The sequence below is a fragment of the Varanus komodoensis genome, unplaced genomic scaffold (genome assembly GCF_004798865.1).
Source record: "Varanus komodoensis strain SLA01 unplaced genomic scaffold, ASM479886v1 scaffold17, whole genome shotgun sequence".
Lineage (NCBI taxonomy): Eukaryota > Metazoa > Chordata > Lepidosauria > Squamata > Varanidae > Varanus > Varanus komodoensis.
Window position 1 is genome coordinate 26112247 of NW_025335505.1, and position 26939 is coordinate 26139185.

Genomic DNA, 26939 nt, shown 5'->3' on the forward strand with positions numbered 1-26939 from the left:
AGCCATCTAAGAATAGTCATTAATGCTCTTATTTACACAGAAGCCAATCCCAAGAATTAGATACACATGTGAAGTGTGTATGCATTAGTCTAGTACTAGTCCCCCTCTCTCTGTTCAACACATAGTTCCTATCTGTAACCATGCAGCAGTTTTCAGATATGTCGTGCCACCACTGTAAAGGATGTAGTGTGTCCAAATCCCCAAATTCAGATTACAGAATTACAGCCTACTTTCATATATATGAGTTGAGGACAAAGATTTTAGGGAATTGGGTGTTTGATACACTGATAAACAGATCAATATTTATAGATGGAGGTGCTGTCGGTGGGCAGATTCTGTGTCCAGCTGGGAAATGCTCAATTTGTCGTGAATGGGATCACACTCCCACTAAAGAACAGCCTGAGGTGCTCCTAGATCCTGAATTTTCACTAGTCACAAGTGGACTTACTGACTAGGAGCATCCTACATCAGTTTGGGCTGATTTACCAACTACATCCCTATCTGGGACAGCCAGAGCCTAGCAACAGTGATCCATGCTCTAGTAACCACTCACTTGGACTATTGTAACACTCTATGTGGGGCTGATTTTGAAAATGGTGGGGAGACTTCAATTGGTTCAAAATAGAGCAGGAAGGCAAAATGTAACAGGGACTGGCCAACATAAACACATTCCACTAGTCCTCTATCAATTATACTAGTTACAGATTTAAGTCCAGGCCAGATTCAAAATGCTAACATTCACATTTAAAGCCGTAAATGGTTTGGGGCCTGGTTATCTGAAGGAACGCCTCTTTCCATATGTGCCTACCCAAACCTGAGATCAGCAGAGGTCCTTCTCAGACAGCACTCTCCAAAGGAAGCAAGGAGGGGGGCTACTAAGTGAAGGACCTTCTCAGTTGTGACACCCCATTTGTGAAATCATGTCTCCAAGGAGGTGCACCTGGCACCCACTTTTTTCCTTTCAGCACCAGGTGAAAACCTTTTTATTCTTCCAATATTTAACAGATTTTAATTCCCCTTTTATATTTTTACTGATTGAGCTGTGGTAGCTGTAATATTGTATTATATTGTATTTTATGGTGATTTTATAATGATGGTTTTATATTATTGCGAACCACTCAGGGATATTTGATTCTGTGAACAACCCAGGGAACCTTTGATAGCTGGTGTAAAAATATAATAAGTATGGATCCAAGCAGAGTATTCCTTAGCTTTTTCACAGAGTATAAGCAAAACTACTCCATGCAGATCTCAAATTCTACTTGTGGTCAGAACATAAGTAATCATACACATAGTTCCATCAATAAGTATGCAACATTTAGCTGTACAAGTGCAACTGTAGTAGTGTGGTATTATAATTTGTGATGTTGTAGCTATCAGCGCATGCTAGCATCACTGCCATAACCAGTGTCAAACCCTGATCCACAGAGAAGTGCAACTACAGATCCTCATACTCCACTCAAGAAATGCCTTTTCATGCTATAATCAGAGGAAAATTAGGCATCACATACTCAAACAATTAAATTTCCATTTTGAAAGCTGGTCCAGTCTCTAATTTATTGTAAGCCACCTAGGAAGGCTTTGGCAGTTATAGGCAGCCTATAAATACATGTATAAATAAATATTCAGTTGCAGGATGGGTAGACAATACTTAATCCCAATTATCTCCTTTGTATACTGCTCAATGGAATCAAGCTGCCTAGCACTGGAAATGGTACTAGTCAGAACTTTGATTTTTTCTCACAATTAATTTCTTATGCATTTATGACTTGAGGCTACATCTTCATGTAAGCTACCCAATTCTGCCAACTTGCTGGGTAAGAACAGAAGTCTATCTAGCCCAGTAATCTCCCCCGTGTTAATCAGCCAGATAAGAGAACCCCATCTGCAATAGTCCCCACTTCAGATTTTTGAAAGCTAGGAGGTCATAGTCTAGTGTTAAAGGATAGGGTCCAACTGACATGTTTGCAGAAACAAAGTTTTATTATTTACATAGTCAAGTCTATCTTTAGACTAACCCTTTACATTTCTAGAATATTTACATGATTTCAAGATACTGAGTGATGAACAAAAATTACAAAGGCCATCAAAGCATAGCAAAAAAATCCAACACTGCTTTAAAACTTGGGATCTAAAATAATGTAGAAGAAATGTCAATTTAGCACCTTGGTCATAATAGTCATGCTATGGTGTTAACATAAGACACTTTTAGAAAGCAGTAGGGATCTCGGAAGTGACTGTATCCAAAGGTTGCCAATGACAGCTCATAAGTGTGTCAAAGAGTTCTTCACTTCTCACCATAAATTCTCTGTTCATTCTGTGAACATCTATGTTGAGCTGTGGATCTGTTTAAGTAAACAAAAAGTCAATGAGCCAATAATAAAACAATTGGTACAAACAGGAAATCTTTCAAGGTAAAGCAGTATTAACTAAAATCAGTACATAAAGTTGGTTTGGAAACTGCAGAGAATTTAAGAGTAGAAAAGACACCTCACTGAAATTACTCCTTCCCTGAATACATTCTTACAAAAAAAAACAAACAATTTTCAGGATCTTCAGAAGATTCTTCTAATTGTTCATGCAATTCAAACTATCATATCTGCTGGAAAATGGATAAAGGCTTTTCTTGATATTGGACACAATTCACAGATGATCTTTTCAAGTGGCTTGCACATGTTCCCAGATAACTAAAATCTCCTAACCACTTTGTAATTCGTCACTATCTCAAAAATTGCCTTGAACTATACAGGATTGCTGTTTAAAAAAGGAAAAAAAGGAAAGGGAAAAAGACCCCCCCACACACTAGCCTATAGGGTGTGCTGTATAACATTAAATGGGTCGTTTGACATAGGTCACTGTGACCTATACGAGTAATGCTATAACAAGCATCACAACAAACAAACATGCTATGTTTGCCATGCACCCTATGCTAGATATGGAATTAAGAAAATATTCTGCATGGCCTCAATTTATTTGTTAACATGCCTAAATTCATTTCATTTCCAAATCAGGCTGAAATTGTATGGGCTTAGGTATAAGCTCCACTGAAGACAGGAGGACTTATTTCTAAAAAACTACACAGGAATGCAATTTTTTTTTCAAAAAGTCCACTATTTTTTTGAGAAGTGCCCTCAATAAAACCAGATCAATTCCCACTTTGCAATGTTATTAATATCAAAATTACCTTCTGTTATTAGATCATCATTTATAACCATAGCAGAAGTCTCCTGTAAAAAACAAACATGCATCATTTCTCTAAAACTGTTCCCTATCTATGAATTTTAGAAGTGGAAGAGTTAAAACATAAACAGTATAAGTGTAACCTGATCCCCAGTCTGCCCAGCCCCACTGCACACACTTTTAAAAGGAAATCATAGAAAGGGCTAGTTCACATGTAACCATAAATGACTTTGGCACTATGTATAAAAGGCAGAATGAGTCCAATGAATCCCTAAACTTCCTCTTCTCCTTCTGTCATACAGCTAGAAGAAGGATTTCACTAGCTTTAGTTCCACTTTCAACTAATCCTGGCTTGTGACTACTTGTAAACCAGGATACTGTGGTCTACAAACTATGGTCAGTTCCGGAACAAGGCAGCTTCAAAACAGGAGTAATGAAGCTGACTATTTAACTAATCTGTTGGCTTTAAACCACAATCTCTGGATTATAAATAATAACAGCTAGGATTAATGGACAAACAGTAGTAAAGTCCTTCACATAGTCAGATGGGAAGAGAGGGAAGGAGGGAAATCACTCAAATCCAAACTTTGCCCAGGCTCATTCCATGAAATGCTAAAAAATGGCTTAGCCTTTTATGTTACATGTGAACCAGGCCACTGCGATTTAATACACCTGAGCAGAGTTTGAGTAGCTCACTGCAAGGATGACAAAAGCACAAAAAGGTTTACATAAACATTAACAGAATTGTAACATGTTAAATACTACTTAATAAATTTACTGCAATAGGTTAAATAATTAAGTTCAAAGAACATGATTCTAACTATAACCTGTTATACTCACTCCTACGTAAGTAAACTGACCAAAACAACTAAGCACCAGAGAAAAGACTTGTGTTCCCCCACAGCTATTAGTGGTCATGACTGGGACCACTGAGAGATGAAGAAGGTATTAATCTCCTCTAGTAACCCAAACTTGTCCATCCCCATCTATTAGATACAGCCATCAATGAGTGTACCCAGGCATGCACATTCAACCCCACAGTCAACACCAGATGTAGCCGAAAAAGATTAAACACCTCTGCTCTATCAAAATGCCATCTTTGGTACAAAAAAAATGCAAAAAAAGAGAGCCATCTTTGGGCTTATGTTTATTCACATGAATACCTGAAATACAGCTGGATTCAGAGTTTGTTGTCCCATATTTCCAGTTGGTTGCATCCTTTCATAGGATGCATAACTGTAGTTGTAGTCACTATAATCAGCATTATAATCTCCATATTCAGGATAATCTCCATATTCAGGGTAGTCACCATAGCGTTCACCAAAACGAGAACCAACACGATCGGCATAACGTTCAGGGAAACGGTCACCAAAGTGCTCAGGATAGCGGTCAGGAAAACGCTCACCAAAACGGCTGCCTCGTTCAAAACGGTCAAAGCGTTCAAAACGATCAATGCGTTCATTTCTATCATAATTATACTGACGGTAATAATTCTGATAGTCTTGGTAATAGTCATTATAACTATAAGGCTGGTACCTCTGAAATTCTGCTTTCAATCTAAAAAGCAAGTAGAAAAGCTTATCTTAGAATTTCCCAAAAACAGAAAATAAAACTAAGCAGAAATAAAGCTAAGCAGGGTCTGCCATTTCAGTCTAAGCCACTGAAAATCCAAATTTCTTAGAAAAAGCAGTCTTAGGTAAAGTTACTTTCATTTTAGATGGCAAAACTCACCTGGTTGTCTTTGCTTAACATATATGCAGCAGAACCATTATAATATGCAGCTCATTTAATATACTGCATAATGAACAATATTAAACATTTTCCCCATCATACATTATTTGTTTTTGTAAGAATCTTAAATAGAGTAGATACATTACATCTAGGAAACAAAAAGCCCATTTTGTATATAGTTAGAAAGCTTGCTTCTTAAGACTGTTCAGGATTGGTCACTCTGCTATCTTAAAAACAGAAACGGTACAGCTTGAAAAGTGGTTACATCTAGACATACACATGAGTAGAACAAATACTGTGATTATTCTCCCAGAAGAAAAAAAGCAGAGCAAAACAAAGACATTAATATAGATTTAAGTACACTCATCCTTTATTATTCACTTTTACATTCTAAAAGTGGCAAAAGAACACCTAATAACAAACTGTTAAGAACAAATAATTGTTTGTGGGTACAAATGGCATGTAGAAACCTTCCAAAGAAAGTATATGTAATTATTTTCTTTGATATAGCTGAAGCTTTGAAAGCATATCAACATTATCATCAACATTGCTCCTTTTAAAAGGAACAAGCTTAGCATGGGCTATTAAAGAGTTATGTGCTACCAATTTTATTATAAGACAGACAAAAATAGATTCACATGAATTATGCAGAATAGTGAAAAATTCTAGACTTGGTCCCAGAGTAATTGGATAGAAATGATACCTCTGCAAAAGCCTTTATAGGTAATTTACCCTCCATTACCTTTTTGAAATTCCTAAAGTCAATCGGATTCGTTTTCCACCTAGACCAGGTGCATTCTGGCAATCTTGCAATGCTCTCATCATATCACCTTCATCAGAAAATCTGACAAAGCCATATCCCCTAGACAATTTTAAAATATGTGTTTTAGAAATGCTGGCATTTCCAATTTATTCAAGTATTCAAAAACTATCCAATTTATTCAAATATTCGTTGTGGTTCAGCGGATTCACAAATTATTTCCTTTGACATTTTAATTAACTTTCAGAACAATTTCTCTTCAAGTAAGTTGAAAAAACCGTATGTTCTATAGAATGAATTTTGAAATAAACAGTAGTCTATTTTATTTCAAACCCTAAACTGGAATAACATCACCTCTAAACAATCATATGTTCATACTGTATCAGCACAAGACACTATGCTCTAATATAGGTTGCACAATCATAAATTAGTGACATACAATCGAAATTGTATCAGGGTTCTCAAACAATTAGCCATGCCTATATGTAGACACCTAAGCTCGAACTTTCCAAACTCCACACTTCAGGGGTCAAGCAATGAGACTTCCTTGTCCTCATAGGTTCCTCTTGAGGATCTACTAATCATCCAGGGAAGGCTAGGCAGCAAGGAGGGTGCATCAAAAGAAGGAAGTATCACTTCTACTTCCCTTCCACTGACAGCTTTGGATTCAACTCTGTGTCATAATTTGTTCATGAGGCTGAATCTTACAATCCTCCTTTCCATCCATTTACCTAAAAACTCCCTCATTTTATCAACCAACAATACTATGGACAAACAAGTATTTCCTTTCTGCAGAGTTTCATTTTTCTTTCCCTGCCTCCCTCTCTATACCTACCATGGACTGATTTTGTCTCACTGCCTTCTTTACTATCCAGCTGCCAGGTTCACACTATTTTTTAAATTATAAACAAGACTTCATCCACAAAAGATCTCAATAAAGAAAATAATAAAAAGTCAAATATAATATGAAACAAATGGACATTGCTAGTTCAATTACTTTTGTTTTCAACCTTAACTTTAAAAGACTCAGAACAGTTTTTCATGTATGGAGAGTCACCATGAAACAAACTAAGAACCTCAGCTACATATTGCTTCTAACCAACAATATTTTAATTTGTGATGGATTACCTGGAATATCCCAGCAGATCGGTGGCCACTTTACAGTCTACACATGATGGATACCTTTTGAAAAAGTAGTCATACAGCAAGAAATCATCCACCTCAGGTGTTATCTCTCCTACAAATATTGCAAATTCTGGCCTGGTAAATTCTGCTCTAACAAATTCTTGCCTGGGAAATTCTGGCCTAGAAGAAATAGAATGAAATTATCACCAAAATTTTTGCAGTATAAGCCTCAGGACCCTGTATCCACTAGGTCACTTTCCATAGCAAACAAACACATACCTACCTAAGATTGTTCCAGCCAATACTTGTCCTTGCGCATGGTGCATTCATTGGCACCATATACAGAGGAATGCAAAGTCTGGTCATGTTTGATCAACACTCCTCAAACAGCTTTATCTGAAAATCTACTTCAGACTAAATTGTATGAGGACTGGTACCTCACAAAAAACTACCACTACAAAGTAATCAAGATGTAAATGTTTAATATTAAAAACATTTAGTCCTAAAGGCAGTTAATTGGCCAAAGCTAATTTAATCACTAGATTAGGTAATATGTGGATATTGTCTTGTATGCTTTCCACGTGAATCAAGACAGCTGTTCTCAAAGCACTTATGAAAGTGTGGAGCAATTGTTAAGAGTGCAGGACCAGAATTCAGGAGATCCAAGTTCTAGTCTTCACTCAGCCATGGAGCTGTGTGACTTTGGGCCAGTCACACACTCAGCCCAACCTACTTCACATGGTTATAGTTGTGAGAGTAAGATTGAGGAGAGGACAATTATGTAAATTGCCTTAAGTTCTTTGAAAGGAAAAATGGTGGGATATACATTTAATAAACAAACTGTTTACTAGTATCTACAATGTTCCTTGTGTTCACAATATCATACAAAATGTCTTATTACAGCTGTTATTTCATTATCACCAAAATCATGAACCTAAAAAGACTATTTGGGTGTAGTAGTTATATTGTCTTACCAAAATCAGAGGTACATGCTTAATCCGATTCAGAAAAAGAACTAAAATTTAAGAATTTTTCTGCAGTTCAGATTAGCTATTTACTCTAGCTAAACAACTTGTTGTTATTGCTTTCTTTGATAAAGTGTACCCCAAATTGTTTGGAAGCTTCTACTCTGCAAGCACCTTTGGTATGATACACCTTAGTCATTCTATGTTTGCACCACACTGAGTTAAATGCTTATAGGATTTATATGTAGGATAACCTATGTAGGCATCAAGAGCCTAAACTTACTACTTTTCCAACCTATACATCTATCTTTATACTCCCATTTTAGACTTTTTGTTCAATAAAAGCAGGCAAGTCAGGGAGATCAAGCTCAAACATTACAGACAATTCTCCAAAATATGGTCAAGTATTACTGTTGCTCTGAGGAAGGGGGGCACAGCAGCCCTGTGGCCCAGCGACTATCACCACCAGAGAAAGCAATATATTTAATGCACAGATCCTGTACACAAATTCCATTGGTCAAAAGCTCAATACCAATAAAGTTTTGAGTAGTTCTATGAATAAATTCAAGTGGTTAACTAAATTTGGAGAAAATCTCAAAATCAATTTGGATTTAATTACTACATTGCTTTTTATTACGTGGCATGATTAAAATTCATGTGGAATTTATGAGTGTGAATGATGCTGTTCAATATCCTGCTACAAACTTGATTCCCAATTCAGATTCCAATTGCAATGCTAATACTTTGTAGTGCCAAGATAAGGTTCTTGGCTTTCTAGCCAATGGTATGACTGCTGTGGATTTTCGGCATGCATAATACATGCTGAATAATAGTACCAAATATGGCAAAAACCTTAAAGTATTAAAATTTAAAAGGACCCAACACACTAGGGACATCTTGAGTGATAATAAGAAGGCATATTGAAAAACCTTGAGAAGCAGTAATCGACCCAACAAGGCAGAATGTTCTTGTATATTCTGCATATCTACCAGTAGATACCGCAGCCTTCATGTTGAATAGTATTTTCCAGACAGTCCAGGAACAATTGCCTATTGAAGCCATTTGACTTATTTCATTCCAGATGATTTCAATAGAAGTTCACATCCACAGAGCCTCTGAAAATTACTGAATATATTTAACAGCTCTATTAAATTGACTTGTTTATTTTGCTATGTGATAAACATTTTTCCATCCACAAAGATTTACAGAAAAATCTGAAAACAACCTAATATATTGGTTTTTATTAATGTCTTGCTAATTGATTTAGATACTATTATAGGACAAGAGCCAGCTCTTTTCTTGTCAGTTCAAGGTTTCTTCACCTGCTTGGAATACTAGTAAAATCTGGTCTTCCTGCTCTTGCTTTACTCTTTTTCTTCCGTTTTTTGTGGGGGGATCTCCACCACAGAGGCAGGCTTTCTTTTTTGGCCTTTCCCACTGTATCCTGCTAGAATGAAAAACAGTTATACAGTATTTCATCTCAATTAAATGCCTCCCTCCCTCTCCCGATCACCACCTCGGTGATTTCCCCATATTCACCTTTCCCTTGACAGAAGCCTGGGGTCCCATCTCTCCCTCCGCCTCCCATGAGGGAAAGCAGCCTCTGGGGAAAATGCCTGGCAAAAATAACAGAGCCAAAGGATTGTATGAAAAGCCATATTCCTCTGACTTGGTCAAGCTGGCTATAGGGGTGACTGCTTTTCACGCCAAGATTTTGACTCCCTCGGTTTCCTTCATTTTGAAAAAAAAGTTAACTGTTAAGAGGCTGAACAAGCATGTAGTGTAAGATTTGGTGTTACAGCAGGACCCTGCTTAAGATTTCTCAGAGACACACTCAGAGAAACTATGGCAGAATTAAATCCTGTGAATGAGATGCAGAGCCAGGTCACTATCTTTTAAACATAAAGGGGGATGTGGACTCTTTTCAAAGACAGCGTTCTACCCTGCCAGGTGTTGAATACTACTATCTCAGGGAAACTATCTGGGGCAGACCGAAGTTAGGGCAAAACCGAGGAAAGTTCTGCCCAGTTTTCACACCAGCAGCATGCATGTGACAAAAAAGCCACAATGAAAAAAGGAAGCAGAGGCAATTTATATGGGAAGGAAAAGGGAAGGAGGCAGTAGCCAAGGTAACAAAGACAGTATCAATCACCTTAGCAATACAGTTTCAACATTTTCGTTAAGACTTACTTACATGGATGGTATCATTTCACTTCTAGTGCTCCAATGAAGTTATCCTAAATAGTGAGTGTTACAGGAAAGTCCCACCACAAAAACTCACTGCACAACAGTGTAGAAAGTGAGGTTTCATGTTCTGCCCCCAAGCTGCTTCAGTTGATATAATTAAGAATTCCACAGCAGGGGAGAACAATCTGTCAGAAATATATCTGAGGAAAGCATAGGGCTAAAACCCACCACCACTCTCACCCAGAAATACTTGGCTTAAGCTTGACATTTGCCAACAGCTCTGGGCAGGAATGTGTCTTCCCCTTAGGATTTATGAATGTGGCTTCATTCTCAACAAACAATCTTACCTGGCTAGCCATGGCTAAAAACTATCTTCACAAGAAAAGGAAATCCACAGTTGTTCTTTCTGAACTCTGTTTTAAAAGAAAGAATAAACACCTCATTGCAGTACTGTTGTGATTTTACTGTGCACATCAACAGAAAACAATGGAGATACCTATGCAAAAATCACAGTTCAGTACATCTGGCTATTGTATCTCGTTATGTATTATTACATCAAAAACTACATACTAATGCCCCAAAATGTTACATTAATTTGGAACCGTGGATTTTTCTGCTGCATTCACTGAAGTTAACACAAAAATATTCCACTTATAAAAATGCATTATTACAATACCAGACAAATTGGCTGGTTTTGAAGAAGAGACTGTCCATGGGAAGATGGGTATGGAAAAGAGAAAATTATGTATATATAAACTGCTCTGTTCATGAGGCACAATAAAAATAATATACCAGTTCTTCCAGTGCCTCAACTTCTATTTTTTTAAAAAATGTACGGGAACTCTAGGCTATAAAGTACTCATACTCAATAATTTACAAGTATTCCAAAAATAATAGTACTTATTAAGTAAGCCTTGATTTTGTTTCAATACAAATGCTTTCATCAATATTAAGTGTACTTCCTGCAACAATTTGACTATGGGAAAAACCTGTTTTTACAGCCAATAGTTAATTTGATATTCTCTTCCAAATTAGGCTAAACATATTATATCACACCCCAAATTATTTAAGGCAGAGATGCAGAACCTCCAGCAGTTCCCCATCCAGTCCAAGGTCACATCTGGCTCCCTTCCCAAGCCACCAACCCTAGAGGCTGAAAGGAAACCTGGTTTTCATCTCCAATCAGTGACCAGAGATAACAAGGATTACCCCCGTTCACTGTTTCTCCTCAGAATTAGAAGATGAGCAGGGCATGAAGAGAATCCCAGCTGCTATCTCTAATCAACAATTAGAGGTAGCAGTGGACATTCCCATTCCCACTAAAAAAGCAGTTTTCTATGAAGGCAGAAACAGGAGCCTTCATACAGAAACTCTGCTATGATGTCAAAGGGTGGGGTCTGGGGGGAAGTTCTGCCCCCTGACATCATCTGGCTCCTGGGACTGAGTCAGAGAAGAATCTATCCTCAGGGCTAAAGAGTTCCTCAATCCTGATTTAAGGTATCAGAAAATGTTTGGATGCAAACTTAGTCAGAAAACTGAAGGATTGGGTGCATTACAACTGTTTGTAACAGAAGCTTGCCAGCTGTGATAGTTCCTGGCATGGTGACATCAGGTTACATGAAAAATTAGTTTGTTGACCCATTTTTCTGTTCTTTTTTAATCCAATTGTCAAGTAGGAAATGCCAGTAAGCAATTATTCTGCATAATTTTATAGTTTCCTGTTATACTAATAAAATGGCATACCAGTCTTTCTGCACAGCACTTTTCTTAAACCTAATTATTTATTCTTGTTAGCTTTCTTTCTATTTTCTACATGCAACTATGCAATTTTGGTAGTATTTGATATGGAGCAGAACTGTTGCACCAGTACCTCACAACTCTCATCAGATGTTCCCAATTTGATACCTCGGGATGCTTTGGACTACAACACCCATCATTTTGAACTGGTGGCCAAGTCTCATCAGCCTGTTAGCATGAAGTCCTCAACATCTGGAAAACCAGTTCACCCACTGGGAAACTGCGATTTATGTCATAATAGTGCAGTTAATGCAGCCATTGCCACTGTGACAAGACTAGCTACAATCAGCAGATACTCCACTATGCAAAATTGTAATGCACCATCCCAAAAATATTTTGGACAACAGTCCATGCAGAGTGGAGAAAAGAATGTGTCCAATGTACAACAGGAAACATTACTGCTATTGGAACTTCAATGGACCCAAGCAGAAAAACTTACCCATCTAGTCACACAGGATAATACAGTAATGGCAGTGCAAACTACCCCACACAATATTGCACCTGCTTATAACTTTAGGACTGAAATGTTCATCTACCATGAATCAATGCACTGAATCTTTACTTTAAAAACACTTTTTAGAATTTTAGAGCAGCTGTTCTGGCTCTCACAAAAGCCCCAACTACAGCATCCAGTTTCCCAAAAGGACAAACTAGATGCCACCAAGAAGTCTGCAAACAGAACAAAAAAGTCCTCCCAATTTTTGCTGGTCAGCTGCATATTGCTTCTGGGCATAATGGTTCTGCATAGCTATCCTAGCTATTGGCCATTAATAGACTTATCCTCTGTAAATTTGCCTAATATCTATTTAAAGTCATTTAAATTGGTGGCCATCATCACATTACCCATATATTAATTATTGCACTTTATTTAGTAGAATTTTACAATGTCTCTGAGTAATATATGAAACAGAAAGCATAGCTTAAAATTTTATTTAAGTTTTATACATTATGACTTTCAGGTTGCTAAACATTTCAATGATAGATTAAGTAGAATGCTTCACAGAATTAACAGTTTACCAATAATTAAATCATACTTACAGCTTTTTAAATGTACCTTATTTCTAGCCCACCTTTTTGCCCTAAGCAGCACATAAAGCAGAGCATAATAAAAACACTGCAATTTATAAAATGCCAAATCATGAATCACTGAAACTGCATATGACTTCTTCAGCAAGGATGCAGCTAGTGAAAAATGACTAATCCCACCTGGGCATCCAGCAGAAAAGTCTAATCCAGGGACACTCCCAACCGAAAACCCACTGCTTGAGGAGGAGCACAGTCCTCCATGAGAAAATCAAGTAGCTACAAATATGCTAATATTTTTCTAAAATACATTGTATCTATTTAAACATTTCTGGATTTACCAAATTAATCTGTTGATGGGTTATAAATCTATATACAGGGCCAGCTCATATGAAATTGCTGCTCAAAACAAACCAAAGTGCCTTGATTAAGTTATATCATGTCCCGGGCACAAACTGAATAATTGCCATTTGGACAGAGTTTCTTTGGTTGCTCAGTCCCATACAGTATGGCTTGTTATAGGGTTAAACAACATTCAAATAACCCAACAACAGCTCTAACAAGCCATGCTGCCTGGTTTTAAACAGCAAAAGCAGCCACGCCTGGAGAATGAATTCAAATCATACCCAGCGCTCATGGAAGCTGAAACAGTTACTCTAACTTGAGGTGAGTGTCTGTGAAAATCAGGTCACAGTCTCCATAGCTACATTAAAAAAACATTAATTTGAACGTGTCAAATTACTTATCAAAAAGTGAATTAAAATAGAAAAATTGTGGTGACTGTTTCTATAATATACAATGCGTCATAAGATTAGGAACACTAATATGAGTATGCATTAATGAAGCTAATACATTGCTCCATTTACAGGGATGCTGCCATCAGATACATGATCATGTTATTCTACTAATTCCTCAGATTTAATAATTTCAATTTATTTTGCTTATTTAACTTACCAGTCAGCTTCTACTTTATAAACTTCCAAATAAAGAGAACTTTGATTCCAGAAGACAGTGAATACAAGAAAAAGTTGTGATCCAAGATATTCCTGGCTCCAATTTATCTAACCATTTACATCAAAGTACTTTCTTCCTCCTATATTGTTCAACAACGTTTTAGTTCACTACAATACAAACATATAGAAATAAGAATTAGGGACATATATTCATAGTTTAAGAACTCAAAAATAAATAAATTTAATAAAACGTACATTTACTCTTAAATAAAACTTAAATGGGGGGGCATTTGCAATTTGGTTGAAAGTCCTGTAGTTTCTTGTATGCTTAGTTTTATCCTTGAACAAATCCCTGTGAAATAAGCCATTTCTTTCAAAATGCTGTAGTCTTTCTTAAGACTACTGGACAAGCACATTTTTCAAATTCTGTTTAATAAATTACTATAATTTATACATTATTGAATTTATAATTTATTTATAATGAATTTATTACTTCAATCTTACCTTGCAAGATTGAAGGTGCAGAGAACACATCAATTAGAACTGCGCTCTAAAACCCCCTTAAATATATATGACTGTCTGATATCAGAATACTGATCTATTGAGCCTAACCAACAGTGAGTTTCCAAGATAACGGCAAGATTTTTTCCCTGCACTATTCTCTGAGATCCAACTGGAAATGCCAGAATCAGAATGAAATAGCATAGACCAACATATACCAGAGCAATTCAAATGAACTTTCCCAGTAGTACTTCACATATTTTCCAAAATTTGTGCAAATCTGACTGTTAAACTATGTTAGTTTATAACTAGAGTATAATGCACACAATTTTATATTACAGCCTGGTACTGCATCTCTTTGTTTCACTGCATAATAAACAAAAAATAAAACTGAAGAAACTGGTTATGTGGATTGTGTGCCTTTCTCAAAATGTAGTTCACATTTCTCATCAATAGGAGTGCACTCCCCAAGCTGGTGAATCCTATCTGGCTGGCCACAAGAAAATTCAGTTCCCAGTTCCTACCTTAGAAACTAAGATTGAGACTGGCACTCAATTTGGCACACCCTTCTTCACCTTTGCAACCAGTAGCTTTTTTCCATGCCAGTTGTGACTCCAAGATTGTAAGACCGATCTTGGAACTGACACAAGGGGAAGGGCATTCTGAGGTGAGACTACACCTTGATATAAGGTATCCCCATGGCACCTCACAACTTGTCCACTTTGCAAACCCTGCAAAAGACCAAGATAGCCAAAATTAGCCATTTCAGTCTTTTGCAGGAAAGGTGAAGTACAGAAGTAATCTCTGCCTCCACATTCCTTCTGCCCTTGGTAGAATATCTGCAATCCTTCAGGTCTGGATGGGTATGCGCATCCCCACTGGATTGCACCCTAGAAGTCTGAAATCTGCACATGGGTTATAAAACTTTCTAAGCATGTGGCTATAAAACAGCAGTAAAGCAAATCAGTAAAATAGAAAGCACTGTGTTAAATTTTTGAATTTGTAGATTTAAAGTCCAAAATGCGGTAGTTTACATTTTCTATAACAAATGCATTAAGAAAACTTACCTGACCATTTGAATATTTTTTAATGTTTAAAATTCTGCTCAGGAAAAGAAGCCTGTCTAATCAATAGCTTTAAAAGAAAACCTTTCTAGGCTTTGCCCATTTCAATTTTCAGACAAATGTTTTACCTAATCTAAAACTGTACGTATAGGCAAAAATGTGATTTTCTCAAACTTATTTACTGATTCTTGTCTTTCTTCCTCTCTTTAGGCAAGCCACTCATTGAAAGTTTCAATGCGTTAAACTATATTTTCCAAAGTTGGAGGCCCCAGATTCGCACCCAGTTGTAGTCATGTTTGTCGTTAAGCCCAGTTACGATTGCAGTCTTACACGTGGGTTACAAGGAAGTAAGCCCAGCTACATTAACTAAAGCTGTTCAATTGTTCTGTAGAGCTATATGTATATGCACACACATACATACCACCCGCAACATTTACAGCCAATCTTATACATGTTTAGAAGTTGCATCGAGTCCACTCGAACAGACGCTATAATGAGTGCGCCCAGGCTTAGTGCCTGAAGGTGCTTAAAAGCAAAGCAGCGGGGGAAGGGAAGGCTCCAGGGCGCGCTGCGGCCTCCATGACGGGGGTGGGACAAGAGAAGCTCCACGCGGAAGCGTTGCGAAAAGAAAGTGGAGCACACGGATGCAGCTTATTCTTAGGGTGAGAAGCGCAGGCAGGCCCCTCTCCTCACCTATCACCCCCAAACTCGCGGATACTAACGTCTCCGGCCTTCTTGAGCGTCGCCATAACGAGCCGTTCGGGTCTTCCAACGCTCCCTGCTGCCGCGCCTCCCCCTTCGCCTTCTCCTGTTAGGACTTCCGCCTCGGGCTGCCCCTGAGACTGCCTGTTGTTTTATCACAGGTCTTTCCCTCCCTCCCTCCCTCCTCCTCCTTTCCTTGCATGTGACAGGGACGTTCTCCAAGGAATCGGATATTGCAATAGGGAACGGCGGAGACGGGCGCTTGCCCAAATGTTCGTTCCGGCTTCTGTTCAGGCGCCGAAGTAGACACCCTCCACCAAGGAAGAGGGGGAGGGGTGCCCGCCACCAATTGGACAGAGAAGGACCCCCATCTCATTAGACGTAGCTGAAGCAGTAAAGAAATGGAGTTGTTAGGGGGATGCTACGAACAGATTCTATTCGGGTTCGCGGTGAGGCCTGGAGAGGTAAGGCAGAAAACAGGGCGCTGAGCGGTGGGGGGGGCACATGCCGGAGGGGAGGAAGTTCACGCGCTGTGCACTTACCACGAGGGCCTCTCGCGGCGTGAGCGACGCCTGCGTTGCGCGCGCGCGCGCTGCCAACGTGCGCAATAAAAAGGAAGCCTGTTACTGGTTAGCTTGAGTTGCTCACTCGTCTTACCCAGGAGCCTCCGCGGCGCCACCCCGCACACAGCCCCGCCCCATGGACTCTGCACGTTGCAGCGAGGAGTAGGCCGCAGGCGTTGCTATCCTGAGGAGGCCACGCGGTTCGCGCCTCGCAGGTGTCGCGCGGCCGAACGGGCCTTGGCTCGGATAATACGAAAAGGAGAAGAGCCTGCCCTGTTGTGCTGTCATAAAAGCCACGTCTCAGTTGAAAGCCCGATACCTTGAGAGGGCATGGTTCCTGTTAGGCTTCTGGTGCGCCCAGGGTTCAGAGGCCGTTGCTGGGGAGCTGTGAAACTTGTTAAAGGCTTACTAGAGGCGCTGGGTGGCCATCTGTCGGCACAGGATGCTGGACTACCTGGGCCTTTAGCCTGATCCAGCAGGGGGCTTCCTGTAACCTTACGTGTATTCATGTTTCTGAGCCAGTATGGTGTAGTGGTTAGGAGTGTGGGACTGGGACTCATTCGATCTGGGTTCTACTTCCCGCCAGTCATAGGGTCAACTGGATGATTTTGGGCCACTCACAGACTCTCAACCCAACCTACCTCACAGGGCTGTTGTGGGGATAAGACTGAGTGCATGAGGAAGAGAATGATGTAAGCCATTTTGAGTTCTTAAAAAAGAAAGTGGGATAGAAACCTAATAAAATAATAATTCCTGACCACTGAGTATTCTGGTTGGCTAACAGTTGTACTCCAAAGCATCTGAGAAGTGCCAGGTTGCCTATAGCTAACACAATGTACAGGCTGGCATTTCGTGTAGCACTGCAATGTAATGCATACAAATAGGCATAGCTTTTTGTAACAGTATTAATTGGAAGCTGAAGCAGATGGTACTGCCTGAACAGAAACAGACTGTAGGTGTAGTGCTATGCATGCAAAACAACGACTGAATTTTCTTTATTTTTCAGCTCATGGCCTTTCCTGGCTTTTTGTTAGCTATCTGAATAAAGGTAGATACCTTGTAATAACACTAACTTAAAATAGGTGAACACTCCACACATTTTATTTAATTTTTAAAAACTTATTTTAATCCATATTTATTTATGTTAACATAGTTTTAACAGTCTCAAGTTTAAAAGAGCATTCCATATTTGAAAATTCACTTTGAATGCTTTGGTAACATTCATGTTAAGCCAGATAATGACATACGAAAGTGCTTGATTAGCATTTAAATTTAGAATTTGTTTTCTATCCACCCATCACATTTATCAAATAAAATGTGTTACAATTTCTAATTATATTTGTAAATGCTGGACAAGATACAGTTTTAGGAGGCCAAGTGCAAACTAGTCATGATCATAATATTTTCAGATTTATATATGTGGACTTATCAGTCATCTCCTTCAACATGAACTCTCATTGGGGAAAAGCTGAGTAGGGAAGCTAATACAAGTACAATTGAATAGAATTCATTTTGTATACTGATTTTGGTAAGTTAATCTAAGTCCCACCTACAATTATAATGGTTAGTCATGATTAATCTCATTGCTTCCACAACAACTTGTACTGTCTTACTAGAACACGACTTCTGAAATTAAGTGTAGTTTGGTATTATTTTGTGTAAGTTTGTGTTTTAAAATGGGTCTCCATTGAAGTAATATCAGCAAAGTGTAAATCAGTTACTGTGATCTTTATAAGATTTTTTTCTTTCATGTTTAATCTTCAGAAATGGGAAGTTGTTCCTGATTTCACCCACCATGCCCACAGTGCTTCATTGTCAGCAATAGCGGTGAATGACAGAGATGTAGTCACTGGCAGCAGGGATGAAACTATACAAATTTATGATATGAAAAAAAAGACAGAACATGGGGCGCTGATGCAGCACAATGGTAAGGAGCTTACCCTCTTTATTTTATTTATAGCCTGTCTTTTTTCCTTCAAGGAACTCAAGGTAGCTTACATAATTCTCATTTATCAAACTGAAATAGATGTAATATTTTGCCTTATTCCAGAGGCTCCTTGCATATGTGGAAGCATCAATGAAAGCATGGTACATGAAGACTTCCCTGTTCATTTCAGTGATCAGCAGAATGGGGAAGCCAGCTCTGAGAGGAACTCAGTCTGCATGTATTGATCTGTATTACTTTTCATCCAAAATAACATACAGAAATAATAAACTGCATAAATTTCAATGGGCTTAAATTCCAAATAATTAGTCTTAGAACTGGGGAGTTTCTATACATCAAGGAATACACATAATTTTCCAAATACATTTTATCCTGCTTTGAGGGTAATGCCTAAATATTTCATTGCAAAGTTGCCATTTTGAAATATAGATGACAAATTATAATTCAAACTTATGTATTGCTTTATTTCTATAACCATCCAATAACTGATACAATAGATTATAATTTATTAAAAGGAATTGACCATGTTGATCTTCAGGCACCATAACCTGCTTGGAATTCTATGGAAGTACACATCTGTTGAGTGGTGCTGAGGATGGTTTTATGTGTATTTGGAACACAAAAAGATGGGAATGCTTGAAGTCCATTAAAGCACACAAGTAAGATTTTTTTTCTTTTAAGATTATTTTAGCTTGGGCCAAGGAGAACTCTGTTCACACAACAAAGCTTTCTTTTTCCTTCCATACCCCACCAAAAAGTGACTCAGAAGAATCAAGGAACCCTCCAGAGTAGTGTAATATTTTGTCCTGTGGTTGTTGGATGCTCATACATTGTAAAAGCTACATCTCATGCTATTCCTGAGGGTTCTCTGGCTTTGGATCTAAGCTTTTATATTAATTGGTTTATTTATTTGTTTTTGATGCTATTTCTGTGTTTTATAACCAAAAGTCATCTCAGTGAAATGCATAATTATTTTTAGTAGCAGTATAAACATTAAAATATCATTGCAATGCAGAACATACAAAGAAGGTAAAATAATAAAATCAAAAGCAAGTTTTAAAGTGAATAAACCCAAAGTCTGTTAAAGCCCCAGCAGGCCCCTGAAAACCCTCAGAAATTAAGATGTTTACTTAGTATCAAATGAGTACAGAGACTCCCTGTAGACACCATTGCGTGATCACATGTCTGTGAACTAGAAGGCTTTGTCCAGAGTAGCCATCTGCTGGATCTCACTTGGCAGAAACATTTGAATATGGGCCGCTGAGGTTTATGGTTTGAGTAGGTTAATATGGGATAAGCAAGTCCTACAGAAAAACTTGGTCCCAGGCCTTTTGGACCTTTAAAGATCACAACCAACACTTTAAATTTGGCCTAGAAATACACTAGTGCAGTTGATAGAGCACTGTGTTAGGAAGTGGCAAGTACCTTTTAACAACCCAGCAGTCCTACTTTGGACTAATGGTTTCATGATGTTTCAAAGGTAGTCCCAAGTTTAGTGTATTAAAACAAACTTAATTGTGGAAACCTGTAGCTGGGCTATATCTGTTGAGGTAGGATTGTAGTTAATTAGGCAGACAAAGCTGATAAAAGGTAATGTGAGCCACTCAGACTACCTGTCCCTGTGGTTATAGTGTTAGAGTACCTGAACAGGTGAGTTTCATCCTTTAGGAGAGTTCACCATCCTCCAGAGCAAATTGAATACCACTCATCACAGCTAATCATTGCTGTTAACTTTGACTTATGGCAAGTCTATGAATGAAAGTCCTAGAAAATGCCCTGTTTATGACAACACCATTTAGCTTTTTCAAGCTCAAAGCCATGGCTTCCTTTATGGATTCAATCCATCTCCTATTTGGATTTCCCTTTCCTTGTCTGCCTTCAACTTTCCTTAACATGATTGTCTTCCCCAATGAGTCAATAGACTATTACCAACTAATAGTAAACCTAAATATAAGGGTTTTTTTTTTCAGAATTCTGCAAATCATACGTGGTTTTGGCAAGTCATTTGAGTTAGGCATATGTAATATTGAAGTGCAGAAACTTAGCATGTTTTGTTTCAAGTCATTTATAGCAGTTTACAGTGAAATAAGATCTAAAGAAAGAGCTTGGAATCAGGCTGTGAAAAATTGGAGCGGAATATTAGTATTAATCTGAAAATAGGAGTTGTGAATTGTGAATTATGGAGTATACTTGTTTTTATTAGGGGACATGTGACATCTCTTTCTATTCATCCTTCTGGAAAGCTGGCTTTGTCAGTAGGAACAGACAAGACATTAAGGTGAGCTGAAAGGCTACAAACTTTAAAAATCCTCTTTATTTTAAGCTTTTATCAAAATCTTGGAACAGGCTCTATTGTTGTGGTGGAAACATTTTTCTTGCTGTGGAAACATTTTCCTACACTTTCCCTAAGACATCCTAGGAAGCAAACAACAGCCTTTCCAGAGTTGCTTCCTAGTATGTTTTAAGAATGAAGCTAATGTGGCAGAAACCATAAACTTATTTCCTAGAGTGTTTTCTTTTTTGAGGACCAGTAGTTGTTGGAGGGGTGGGGAGGCAAATGGACAAGACTTGAGAGGCCCACGCATTATTGACAAAATCCTTCATGGTTTTTTTTTCACAAGGGCATATATAATCATGAAAGATCCCTGTGAAAAAATCCTGGGGAGTTCTGTTTAAAAAGTCCTTTAAAAAAGAACCAGAGTTTGACAGCTAGCTGACAAGCTCGAATGGTGCATGCTTCCCACCTTCCTGAGCACCAAAAATCTCAGGAAAAAGGTAGAAAAGTGAAAGGACCCTCAGTGAAGCCTGGTCCAAAAAACCCCTTTGAGGTTCTTGCCATGAAGGGGATAATCTACCACATCGTTTTGATGAGAAAGCACAGGGTACAGTGTCATTGCCTCTCAAGTTTCTGCTGCCATCATATTATCATTTAAAAATGTGGGAGAATATCTTTGCCTATGGCTTTGTTACCTTCTGGCTGATTGGGAATCAGGTATGAAAAGGATAGAGTTGTCCTCCCACCCATTTGAGTTCTTGGAAAATATGCTGCTGATATTTAATGTAGAAAAACTGAAAGTACCGGTAATTAAATTAACGTAACATCTCTTACATTGGATGTTTATGAACGTATTTATTTCTGAACATACTTATTTTTTCACTCCAAAATATGTTTATCCATTCTATTGATATTTTTCAGAACATGGAACCTTGTAGAAGGAAGATCTGCTTTCATAAAAAATCTAAAGCAAAGTATGTTCCTTTCGCTGTGTATTTTCATGTGTTCCATAGTAGAGAAATAGCTGTGTTCAAAGTCTATTGCAATTGTTTGGTTGCAATGCAGCTTTGAAAATATAGAAAACATCAATTTGTTAATTAAAAATGTGCTACCTTTCTTCAATGTCTCCACATTTCATAAACTGCTTTAGGAGTAGCTAACCTCCGTATTGGCAGTTGGTTGATTCCTGGCTAAAAAAAAAAATCCCAATCCTAAATACTGTTATCTCCTCCAGTTTGACACCTCTTCAATCCTACAGCCACTTAGCTGGGAATGACCTTGTTGAACTCAGTGAGACTTACTTCTGAGTGTGGGCAGATAAGTTTAGGAATACAATGACAAATCCCTTGATTTGCTGCTAACTGATATTTGAGAAGGGTCTTCAGCTCCTCAGCCAGCACATTTATAACAAAACACCAAAACATGGTAGAAAATTTATATTTCAGTAGTAGATGGCATATAAATGGAAATATAAATAAATATATTTAGTGTTGTGTACTGTGAATAATTCTTAGCACCATGTTGAGCTTGTTCAGAAATTTTCAGAAGAAATGTTATCCAATATTCAAATGTTAATTTAACACATAGAAGTAAATGAAAAGCTTAACTTTTTCTTTCCAAAAATCCTCTAATAAAAGCATTAAACATAAAACAGGGAGAAAGAGCTTGATAAACTTTAAATTATCTTTTAGGAGTTTAAAGAGTGTTCTAGATGCTTCTAATTTTGGTACGGTTATTGAATTATGTTATTGATAGCTAATATTAGACCTACTTATGTCTTGCAATGTGATTCTTTGAGGTCCATCTTTTATGAAATCTTTATTGTGGTTTCTTCTTAGATGCACATCTTGTTCGGTGGTCACCTAGTGGTGAGATGTATATTGTGGTTATAGCTAACAAAATGGATATGTACAAGCTTGAAACTGCTTCTGTCTCTGGCACAATTGTTACAGAAAAAAGAATATCTTCAGTACAGTTTATTACAGTAAGTAGAAAAGTGATGTCCCAACATAGTGGTACCTCAGCTCACAAATGCCTCAGTTCACGACCAAACCAGGTCATGAACAAAAATTTCAGAAAAATTTTGACTCAGGTTGCAAACTCTGCATTGGGTAAGGATCGCGCCCATCTTCCCTGCACAGGCACACCCGCGATTGTGCCCGTCTTCCCTGTGATTAAAAAAAATCTTTACAGAACAGATTAACCTTACGTACATTGAACCTTATGGGGGAATTTGACCTGGCTCGCAACCAATTCGGGTATTGACCAGAGTCGTGGAACGGATTAAGTTTGTAAGCTGAGGTACCACTCTAGCTAAAATGCTTTAAATAAATTTAAATTAAATAAATAAATAAATAAATAATCTCATCTAATTTTTTAATCTTTTCTTAAAGGATACCATAGTTGCCGTTGCAGGAGATGAAGAATTTGTACGATTATTTGACTGTAAATCTGCAAAGTGCGTTTGTGAATTTAAAGCTCATGAGAACAGGTATAATTTTGCTGAATCACATCATTGCTTAGGGTATTTTGCATATTATGGTTTAATTTTTAACATGTGTGGTATTCCTTCATAACACTTTCATAAAGAAGTTCCAAAGAATCAGTACTTTAAGTTTTACTGATTTCATTTTGAAAGAATGAAATGTGTTGATTTTTCCAACTGACACCAGTAGTTGTTGAATCTTACCAGGTTTCTTCGTCTTTGCTGTTTAATTCTTCCTGATTTCATATATTATACTTAATATCAACTACTGTTCCATAGAATAAAAGAAATCTACAGTTTTGAAATGGAAGGTTCACATATTCTGGTGACTGCATCCAATGATGGATACATTAAGATGTGGCGTCTTGATCTGGACAAGGTTTGTAAATTATCAGGCTGTCTAGTTCATGGAAGAATACTTAGGGTATGTAACATTCCACGGCTAAAAGATACAGAAGGTAATATTCTTCTAGCTCTTGCACAACTATTAGTGTAAAAATTACATCTCAATAATTTGCCCAAGCATAATTGCACATTAGATTTTACGCTTGTGCAAGGACAAAAAGAGGATATAGTATTATATGTCCAGTTGGTTTTCCAACAGTGTTAGTGGAGCTTCTCATTAATTACAGATCAAATCATGTTGCAGTTATACTTAACTGCTTTTTTTAAAAACTAAAGAGACTTTGGTTTAATTGGGTATGAACTGCATCTCTTCCTTAGTGTTGAATGCTATTTGTGCTTATTCATCATATTCCACCCTTTTCTCACAAACAGTTTAGTGGTATTTCTGTATCACAGTGACCTTATGAGATTGAACAACTCTTTGCTTCTAAACCTAGTGAAAGCTAGCTTGCTTTCTCTCTCTGGTTTTGTCAGTATGACCTAAAGATTTGCAAAAAGTTGGCAACATGCCACTTGAATTATAGCTGTTCTGGCATCTAAAAATATATTAATTTTCTGTAATGAAATAGTTGGAAATACGGCTTGTTTCACTGAATGGTCACAGTGCACTGTGTCACTGCTTTGTCATCCTATCTGTATAAATGAGCAGAAGAGGAAACACACTGAATCAGACCAAAGGCCTAGCAAGTCCAGTATTTCATTTGAATAGTAGATAATTAATTTGCTTTTGAAAAACCCATAAGTAGGACATGAGTACAATAACACCTTCCTACTCATGTTCCCCAGCAACTCGTACACAGAAGCTTATTGCCCCTGTTAATGGTAATGTATCACCATCATGATTGGAACTATCAGTAACCTTATCTTCACTGAATTTGTCAAATCTCCTTTAAATACATCCGTATTGCTCACCATCTCTATGCTTAGTGATAGCAAATTTTATACTTTAACAAAGTGCTGTGCGAAAAAGCCCCTACTGTGATGTATATATATCTGGTGGGGGGGACGGGACGGGACGCTATTTATATATAGGTTATAATATATGGCCTCTGCTGCCCTGTCCTCCCTTCTGGTACATACTCTTAGTGTCTGGCTGCCTCGCTGCTGCCGTGTCAGCCACCTGGCCAATCACCCATTTCATGTACTGCCTTTTCAATTGCCTGTCTACCTACCTCCTAGCCAGCTTACTTGCCTCATGCACCTCCTGCCGAATTGCAAAGATTGCAAGAGGTGTGGACATGTCCGCATCCTGTGAGCCTTGCAGAAGGGACAGGCAATCATGAGACAACATTGCAGCATTGCCTAATGAGGCGAACAGTTTGGCAATCTGCCACACAGTGCATGAGGCGTGCAACCTGCTGGGAGGTAGACAGGTAATTGGCCATGTGGTGGGCATGGCAGCAGCTGAGCATGAGGGAGTGCATGCTGGGAGGGAAGACAAGGAGCATGAGAGCAGTCAATCACTGGCCTGTTCACCAGCAACTCAGCTGTTGCCAGACAAATAGGGCAGTGGAACATGGTGGCTGGAACCTCTGCGGCCACTCTTTCCAGCAACCTCACTGGCTAAAAGAGGAAAACTGCAGAAAAACATTGTAAATAGCTTCACATGTGACAAAAAACAATGTGGAAATCTTAGAACAAACTGTTCATTCTCCGTGGTGATTCACAGTAACCCTATATACCATGTTTCACCATGCTTCCAGTAGTCACACATAACAAGCTATTCCTGTCATGGCTTGTTGTTATGTGTAAATACAGCCAGAGTAGATGTTTATGATTTATTTTTTATTATTTTCATTGCTGCCATAATCTCAAGCTTCTTCACTAACCTTTCATAATTCATTTATTTGGTCATGTAGGTTGTTGTCTTAGAAAGCTCATGCAACAATAAATGCACTTGCTTAAATGTTGTATGTATTTTTTGGCAGCTGCAGAATAACATTACTATTTTTCTGGAATTTACATGAACTGACTTTTATTTCTTCAGATGACAGATTCCCCATCATTGCTATGTGAAGTCAATACTAAGGCCAGGCTTACATGCTTAGCAGTGTGGCTCAAAAGAGTCTCAGAAACAAAGCAGACAGCTAATGAAGCCATGGTATCTTCAGCTCAAGGTATCATAAGAATTCATTAGAGTTTGTCTCAGTTGAATTAAAAACAAATTATGTAATTACATTTTTAACAGTTAATAATTTTGTTCCAGTATGTGAAGCAGAAGAACCACTGATTAAGAAAAAGAAGATTTGTTGGATTGATTGTGATAAGTCAGCAGAGGGAGATGGCCAGGAAGCCTACACAAAAAGAAAATCTGCAGATGTACAACAAAAGAAGAAAAAGTTGCAAAAATTAAAATAAATAATGGTTTCATTACTATTTTCAGTCTTCAAAATATACTAAATGTCCACAAATCAGGTTTCATTTTTCCCATTTATGTCTATTTATGACAGCTTGATTTATTACTATCTACAGAAAATAGTCAGTTTTCAGATCTTTTGACTGTTTTAAAAATGAGAGAAATATCTGTATCAAATAAAAATAAATATTTCTTATTTTAGAAGAACTTAAAATTGTTTGCAAGTTGCTAACAAATTCTGGAGTTCATGAGTTAACTGTATGCGTTTTCTTTAATTGTCATAATTCTAACTTCTATTGCATTTTTGAAAGCATAACTCAAATACAGAAAACCCCATAGCATCGTTTGTAAATTGTTAATGAAATTTCCAGCAGGGGTGTTCTGTTTTCCTTAGTCCTTTCTATTTGTTGCTCTTAGAAAGGAAACTTTCATGTTCAGAACTTCATTCATTGGATTAAATAAGAACATACCTGTATGTATTTCAGGAAACATACATAGAACATAACTTACTGTACTGTCATTTGTTTTAATAAGGACCAGACATTTTATGCAAAAGGCTATACATGCAGATCTGCTTTCCTATATTAGGAAGCAAATGCAATAGGATGAGTTCTGTATATATAAGACTAACGTATTTATTCAATTTCTACCCCACCCATTAGCCAGAATGACGTTTAGAGCAGCTTCCTGTGCCCATAAGCCACGTTAGAGACTATAGAGCAAAACAGACCTTAATACGTGTTTATAGCCAATAGGTATAAACACTTTATGGGATGCAGGTGCTGCAGTGGTTTGGGCTGCTGGTTGGTTGATCGAAACAGGGTGAGTTCCTGTTGCTCCATCTCAGCTTCTGTCAGCCTTGCAGTTCGAAAGCATGCAAATGCAAGTAGATAAAAAGGTTCCACTTTGGTGGGAAAGTAAA

At 37.8% G+C, this 26939-nt stretch overlaps 2 protein-coding genes across 15 annotated transcripts; one reads left to right on the forward strand and one right to left on the reverse strand.

Moving 5' to 3' along the window:
• Positions 1-1964: 1964 nt before the first annotated feature.
• LOC123021558 (tRNA selenocysteine 1-associated protein 1-like) lies at positions 1965-16629 on the reverse strand. Of its 10 annotated transcripts, none has more exons than XM_044426377.1 (10): positions 16531-16629; positions 13723-13889; positions 10296-10361; positions 9301-9377; positions 9084-9205; positions 6800-6976; positions 5654-5773; positions 4344-4737; positions 3185-3227; positions 1965-2345 (listed from the first exon to the last, which is right to left on the reverse strand). In XM_044426377.1, exons 4-10 carry the CDS (start codon positions 9328-9330, stop codon positions 2209-2211), a joined length of 1023 nt encoding a protein of 340 aa, XP_044282312.1. In that variant the 5' UTR covers positions 9331-9377; positions 10296-10361; positions 13723-13889; positions 16531-16629; the 3' UTR covers positions 1965-2208. The 10 variants fall into 10 exon arrangements, with proteins under 10 accessions (XP_044282312.1, XP_044282310.1, XP_044282309.1 ...); XM_044426375.1 differs by lacking the exon at positions 16531-16629 and adding an exon at positions 15980-16077 and having other exon boundaries at positions 9084-9208; XM_044426374.1 differs by having other exon boundaries at positions 9084-9208; positions 9301-10361.
• PAK1IP1 (PAK1 interacting protein 1) lies at positions 16319-26773 on the forward strand. 5 transcript variants are annotated; one of them, XM_044426368.1, is made up of 10 exons: positions 16319-16452; positions 18316-18478; positions 18602-18716; positions 20700-20774; positions 21693-21745; positions 22610-22755; positions 23165-23262; positions 23536-23635; positions 25649-25778; positions 25868-26773. In XM_044426368.1, exons 1-10 carry the CDS (start codon positions 16390-16392, stop codon positions 26017-26019), a joined length of 1095 nt encoding a protein of 364 aa, XP_044282303.1. In that variant the 5' UTR covers positions 16319-16389; the 3' UTR covers positions 26020-26773. The 5 variants fall into 5 exon arrangements, with proteins under 5 accessions (XP_044282303.1, XP_044282302.1, XP_044282305.1 ...); XM_044426367.1 differs by lacking the exon at positions 18602-18716 and adding an exon at positions 19035-19155; XM_044426370.1 differs by lacking the exons at positions 16319-16452; positions 18602-18716 and adding exons at positions 17219-17243; positions 19035-19155.
• Positions 26774-26939: the final 166 nt, after the last annotated feature.